General features: G+C 43.4%; 1 protein-coding gene across 1 annotated transcript; it reads right to left on the reverse strand.

The window, feature by feature from the left end:
• Positions 1–2,598, reverse strand: LOC128762604 (granzyme A-like). The gene is made up of 5 exons (XM_053870952.1): positions 2,515–2,598; positions 2,289–2,439; positions 2,046–2,187; positions 1,144–1,419; positions 1–1,064 (listed from the first exon to the last, which is right to left on the reverse strand). The coding sequence occupies exons 1-5, from the start codon at positions 2,561–2,563 to the stop codon at positions 915–917; spliced, it is 768 nt and encodes a 255-aa protein (XP_053726927.1). The 5' UTR covers positions 2,564–2,598; the 3' UTR covers positions 1–914.
• Between the last annotated feature and the right edge of the window lie 4,589 nt (positions 2,599–7,187).

The raw sequence follows: 7,187 nt of genomic DNA on the forward strand, positions 1-7,187 counted from the left end.
AATTATTTTAATGAATAACAATGATTTAACTGATATAAACAGTGATATAAAAAAAAAGTCATGAACAGAAAAGAACAAAATATTACCAAGCAAAGCATGATAGATTTGGAAATTACAAATAACGATCTTATGAATGGAATAGTTAAATAGTTGATCGTTCATTGAAGATTGTGTTAATTTAAACAACAGGATTGGTGTGATGGATTTTTATGGATTTTAAAGGATGAGGATTATTAAGACAGTTTTGGACACGGCGGACACATTTTAAAAAGGAGGCAAAAAATATTATATTGTATAGAGAAAAAAATAAAGAGAAACAATGTAGTTCAAGAAACAAGATCAACTGAATCAAGAAGACAGAAAAATGTAGATAGATATATAACTGCATAATATTTGATTCATTTACAGAAAGAACTTCTAAATCTTTTAGAAACATTATGGAGGATGTCAATACAATATAACTATCTAGCTGTTGTAACTCATTCTATATATTGGACCCATGTTGGTGGATCATAAAGACTTAAACTGAACACAAGTTCAAAAGCAGAAACAAACATCAAATCCACTTAAATCCTGATCCTGAAGTGTTTTGAACCATGCTGAGACAGAGGGAGGTTGCGATTTGCAATGCTACTCATTGAGTTCAGGCCAAACTATCCAAAATAGCACAGTGAAAAATAAATAGACCAAATATATATCCCAACTTCAACTGAATATGGACAATTTTTCACTGCAAGTTGATGTCCAGCCCAGTGCACATATTTGGCAAAACGTAGATGTTAAATGATTGAAATATTTTTGAAGTCGGATGCATTTAATAAAGGGACAAATGAATTGTTGTTCATTAACTATATGTTATATAGTCAATTCATTCAACAAGAATGACGCGAGAAGTTAATTTATTGAACTCGATCTTAATTTTCAACTGTTTGCCGGATCCATTCGAGTCGATCCTTGGAGATGTAAGCATACACGCCCGGCTTGTCAGGGACGCCGCAGTCAAACCCGAAAGAAGTGACACCAACCAGAGAATTGTCACACAGCAACGGCCCACCGGAGTCACCCTAAGGGAAACAAATGATTGTCATGGTGACATTGATGATGAGCAAACAACATTTTAAAAAAAGGTGTGAAATTACACACAGCGCAAGTGTCACTGTGGTCATCTCCAGTAGCACCAGCACAAATCATGCCTGTGGTGATAACTGGGTCATGGTCGTAATACATCGGAGAGTTGCACGTCTGCCTGTCAATCACGGTTACAGTGGCCGACAACAGCACGTTGGTCCGTGTCTGAAGGGTGTAGTTGGTAATTCCCCATCCTGCAACCAGACACTTCATACCGGTTTCAGGATACTCGCCACCTTTCCCTAAAGTGAGCCACTTCACTGTCTCTGTCTCAACCACTGGATTTTCAAGCTGAAAGACAACAGAACAATCAACAATAAAGAGCTCAAAGCAGTCGCCATCCGAAGCCGTAGGGGCTTTTCACACTCCGCACTCTCGACTCTTGAAACAAAGTGCGATCAACTCAAAAGTCTGACGTGAACGCAAGTGAGTTGGGTTTTGGCCGCAGACTTGATCCTGCCTGGTGAGTTAGAGATGGTGAGAGTGAGAAGTACGAGGCTGCACAGCAGCATGTGTGTGAGTGTTTTAGTAGGATATCATTCCTACTTAGGACTAATTTGGGGAAAAGCCTTGTGGGGCCCTTGTGTATTTGTGGGGGCGTTTTTGCGTGATTATAAGTTTAAGTTTGGTCCAGTGTCCCAGTTAAGGTGAGCCATTTAATTTGGATGGTTAGGATTTGGGTGTGGGGCTGGGGAAAGCATTATGGTAATGAGAGGTCCCCACATAGATAGTGTGAGAAATCTATGTGTGTGTATGTGTTTGTGTGTGTGGCAGCATCTTGTGCTGTGTAGGTGAGAAGAGATCAGCACCGTTGCAGCGCTTGCAAGGTTTTTTATTTAGTACTGTTATTTTCTGTACGCAAAAGATTCAAGTTGCTACCCAAATGTTCCACTGAAGGACAACTATGATGCACTCACCTCCAGCAACATGAGGTCATTGTCAAACATTTCATTGTTGTAACCGGGATGGATCACCTGCCGGTTCACTCCTCTCTCCTGCTTGTGATTCTCATCCTCCCCTCTTTTGATAGAGTGAAGCCCGACAGTCACTTTTTCAATTCTACCAGACAAGAAACATAAACAAAGAAAAAAAAACATGCATATTAAAGCTATTTGTGTATTCTTCTGGTCATTTTATCAAGACGTATGTGCAGTGCCTACTTTTCAGGCATAGAACAGTGTGCAGCAGTCAGAACCCATTGCGAGTTGATCAGAATTCCCCCGCAGAAATGTTTCTGCGATTTCACAAAAGCCATGAAGGGAAGAGAGTGAGGTTGAACCTCTGTCCCCCCAATGATGTCAGCCCCATGACCTTAGACAAGAGTGATGGCTCAGCATGAAAATCTGTTATATAGATGGACAAAAAAATGCACTCAGCTATACTCACCAGGCTTGATATCGAAGGTGATGATGAAGCAGAGAAGAGCAACGAACATGGTCTACTCACTGAGTTGAAGACTGACCTCGAAACTCTTCCTGTCTCAAACATTTATATGCACAGAGGGAGTGGTGTAAAGACGGAAACTCTGCATGGGTTAGGATTACATAATGATCATGTTTTCTTCATTTAGAAGCGTACCAGTCCTGTGGTTTAAAGACAGATGGAAATGTAAATTAGTTGAAATTGTTTGAAATGTAACAACCACAGACAACAACACCAAAGTCTGTTGCTGAGTGCTGAATGCTGTAGACTCACTCCTTTTTAAATTGTAATTAATATTGTAGGTTCAACAACAAGCAATAATTGACAAAACATAATAAAAAATGAAAATAAACAATATTAGTAGCAGTAACTAATAATCTAAATAACCCACAAACAAGGGAAAAAGCTGTTCCTGTGATGGGAGGTTCTGGTCTGGATCGATCGTAGCCAGAGGAAAGAGGGACAAACAATACAAACCTAGAGAGAGAAGGATCAGCTCTGATCAGACCTGCTGAGCCCGATGATGGAGGTGTCATCCACAAACTTGATCAGCTTCACGGACGAGTGGCTGGAAGTGCAACAGTTGGTGGACAGGGAAAAGAGGCATGGAGAGAGTACGCAGCTCTGAGGAGACACAAACTGGCTTTGGCCAGTCAGGAAGTCCGTAATCCACCTGCAGAGGGAGTCAGGCACATTGAGCTGATGAAGCTTCTCTTGAAGCAGAGCTGGGAGAATCGTGTTGAAAGCAGAGATGAAGTCCCCAAACAGGATCCTGGCATAGGGTTTCTGTCATGAGAAGACACAAGCTGTGTTGGATTCTACGATTTATTAGAGTCACAACAGCTGACAGGTAGCACACGTGGATTACTCTAATGGAAACCCGCCCCGGCCTCTATGTACTGACACACACATCGGTAGTCACTCCTGCGACCACCTCAGGAGATAATACAACTCTCACTACAGCTTCTCCTTTTAGGAAAACATAACCAACTTAAACGTTCAGACTGAAGATGTGTATGTGAAATGGAAGGGGAATATACTCCTCACAAAACACTCAAATAGTTCAGACAAGTGCTCATCAACTAAACAATAGTGCTTTTCCTTCTGTTCTACTGTTCATATTCTACGAACATCAGACATCATCGGGGTAGTCTGAAAGGGATTATTCTGCCCTTTTCGTTTTTTTTTTTCCACAACCCGAACTTGTGCAACCAAATATACAATCAAGTGTTCATTTCTGTACCTGGACAGTAGTTTTATCTCACAACCTTGTGATGAGGGCCTCTGCGGAGTTGCAGGCAGAGGAGGAAACTCCGGGGCAGAACCTGAAGATGCAGATGAAGATGCCGGCTCCATAGAATTATTTGCTGCAACCGGTGGACTTGTCTCAGGCTGTGTTACGGGGATAACTTCTTGTTGCTCCATTGGATCAATCACCTCTGGAACTGCCTGGAGATGACGCCGATTGTGACTAACTACGCGGTTATCCATCGCCACAACACATGATCTTGGCTCCTTTGACTGACTGACAACTCTGGCGGTGTTGTCCACTCCTTCTCCCCATCATGTCTCACCCGGACACTCTGGTCAGGAAGCAGCTCACATAAGTCAGCTCTGACTCTCTGCCATGGACCCTCAGGTAAGGGAGTTGTCAACAGCGACTCACGTCTCTGCCTTGGCTTGTCATTGACACAGAAGTCGCATGATGTTACTTGTTTTCTTACTTGAGCTTATTATAAGCGGGACACTGCTCATTTTTACTATGGCCTCTATTGCACCGTGGGCAATGTCTACTCTCCATGAATTTCTTTCCCCGTGCTTGTGCCGGTGCCTGCTGTGTCATGTCACAGCTCCGCCTACAACTCTCACTACAGTTCCTGAGGAGTCCAGGAGCTCCAGAACGAAATTAAGGGCCTGGTTAACGACATCATCTACAGATCTGTTGGCTCTGTTGGCAAACTGCATTGAGTCCAGGAGCGTAGCAGTGATGGAGTTCCGGTCAGATAAAACCAGGCCCTGAAAGAACTTCATGACCACAGACACAATTGCCACTGGAATGTAATCATTCACTCCTGTGATCCTTGGTTTCTTTGGAACTTGAATGATAGTGGAGGATTTAATGCTGGCTGGAACATGACCGGACTCCAAGGATGCATTGAAGATGTCATGTCATGAAAACTGAAGTTTTGGCAGCCCTAAAAGCAGATATTTCTTGGCTTATCAGGACGGAATTCAAGTTGGTGCTTACTGCAGAGTTTGATGTAATTAAAGTGGAGTTGCAGGCTGCGTGGGCGGAGGTGGCTAGTACTGCCTCATCTATTCGCTCTGAATTAGAGGCAATGAAAACAACGTTGCCAGAAATGGAACAGGGTGTCATGTCTTGTTCCAATTATTCAATCAATTATCACTACACACAAAAATGGTTGTGATGGAGAAGGAGATCACATCCTCAACCAAACTATCAAGGCTCCACTCTTTCCATCTTCCCGGACTACCCACAGAGTTTTGCACAAGACAATGAAGTGAAGCAGCTGCTACGGACTTTATTATCCAAGCAATGGCTTGTACTAAAGCCAATATTCTACCAGCAACTTCAACTTAATCAATGAATGAATAAATGCAAGCTGGATTGGCCAGGCACATCACTTACATTTCAACTCAAAATCACAGGGTACTGCTAAACGTATTAATAAGAATGTGCCCTGTTATAATGAGTAAAGTGGATACAGAACCTGCGGGTCGATATGTGATACTAACAGGAATATATCTGTCCTTGTGGCAAATATTTATGCACCAAACTAGGATGATGACAAATTCCTAAAGAATATTTTTTTCCAATCTACCAAGTATGGACACATCACCTCATTCTTCATGGGGATATGATTAGATCATAGTTCGTTGACGAATATATCTCATAAGTCTGCTATTATGATTTGACACTTTCTGAAGATATATGGAATGTGTAATGTCTGGCGTTTCGGAATCCAACACCCAGAAGTTATTCTAGCCACTCCCCAGTCCATAACAGTTACTCTACTGTTTAGAGTAACAGTTTTATACTCCACTATTTTGTACTCTACCACTACTCTATTAGTTAGTGTACTATTTCAAGATCAAACTTTTAAGTATATGATGCTGGGGATGGACGTTATCATATCATTCACAATATACTTGTCATATCCGTAACTACTTTGTCTGTTTTAACCTCGGTTCACCCCGCATTGTTCCATGCTTTTATTTTGTTACTCTCGGTTGCTCCTGTGTTTCCTTTTCCTTCCTTTCTTCCAGCTTCACAAGTGGCGCAGCTGGTGTTCATTTGACAATCAAGCCTCACATGGATTTCAACACCTCAACACCAGTCTGCGCCGCCAGAGGACTGTTTCGCTTCCACATGGTAAACTCTTTCAAGACTCTCTCGCTTCGTTCCCCTGACTTTTCTAAATTTCTCTGCGCGCTTGATTTCCTTTTCAGCCGCCTTCTTAGTTCTCGTTCTTCCTCGCTCCGTTTTCTGTTTTCCCCTCCATTCATATAGTCGACCCGCGTGTGGGCATTTAGTCTCACCTCTTTCATTTATCGTTTATAGAAGTTGATTCCTCGTGTGAGTTTGAGTTTTTTCTCCTCCACGCAGCGCTTTAAGTTATTTGGACCTCGTGAGCTTATCTCCGAGCGTGTTTGTGTTCTCCTCGTTTTATAGGCCTGATTCTAATTCGCCTCTCTTCTGTTTTCAGATTCTTCCCCAATCCCTACGTGTAGTTCCCGGTCCGCGTTCTGGCTCCGGCGCTTTCTGTTCTCCGTACTTGTTCGTCTGTCTTAAAACTCGCCTTTTGTTGAATAAATTCTTTAATTTACTCTCGTTTCGGAGTTTTCTGTCGACCAGCACTCACTGCACCTGGGTCCAACTTACGCAGCCATGACAGAATCCTCTGGCCACGCCCCCGACCCAGCAGTGGTTGCTAGTCTGCAGAAAGCTGTAGGCATTCAGGGCTCGAGAATCTCGACTCTTGAAAGAGCGACTCAGAGCGTCCTGGAGCAGCTGCAGAACATTACTTCGGTGCTCGATCGTTTGTCTGTCTCCCCAGCTGACTCGGGCGCCTCCACGCCGGTGTCAGCAGCAATTTCTGCAGCTGACTCAGCACACCCTGATACCAGCGGACGCGAACCAAACATCCCCACGCCGGAGGTCTATGCTGGTAAGCCAGGGTTCTGCAAGAATTTTTTTATTCAATGCTCTCTAGTTTTTGATTCCCAACCGTCCCATTTTAGGACGGAGAGAGCCAAGGTCGCTTATTGCATTAACCTCCTGCGTGACAAGGCCAGTCAGTGGGCAGTCTCCTTATGGGAGTCAGACTCTCCCATCCTTAACAATTTCAAGAGTTTCTCCTTAGAGATGAGACGGGTCTTCGACGCTCCATTTAAGAGCGGACCTGGAGCTTCTCAGCGACTCATTTCCATGGTTCAGAACTCGCCAAGCGAGTCTGTCTCGGAATACTCAATTCGTTTCCGCATAGCAGCCGCTGAGGCTGGCTGGAACGAACCGGCTCTCATGTCCGCGTTTTATAATGGTCTTTCTAATTGTATCCAGGACCAGCTTTCCATACGCGACGAGCCCAATTCCCTGGAAGAGTTAATCCTTCTTT

This window comes from Synchiropus splendidus, chromosome 7 (genome assembly GCF_027744825.2).
Source record: "Synchiropus splendidus isolate RoL2022-P1 chromosome 7, RoL_Sspl_1.0, whole genome shotgun sequence".
NCBI lineage: Eukaryota > Metazoa > Chordata > Actinopteri > Syngnathiformes > Callionymidae > Synchiropus > Synchiropus splendidus.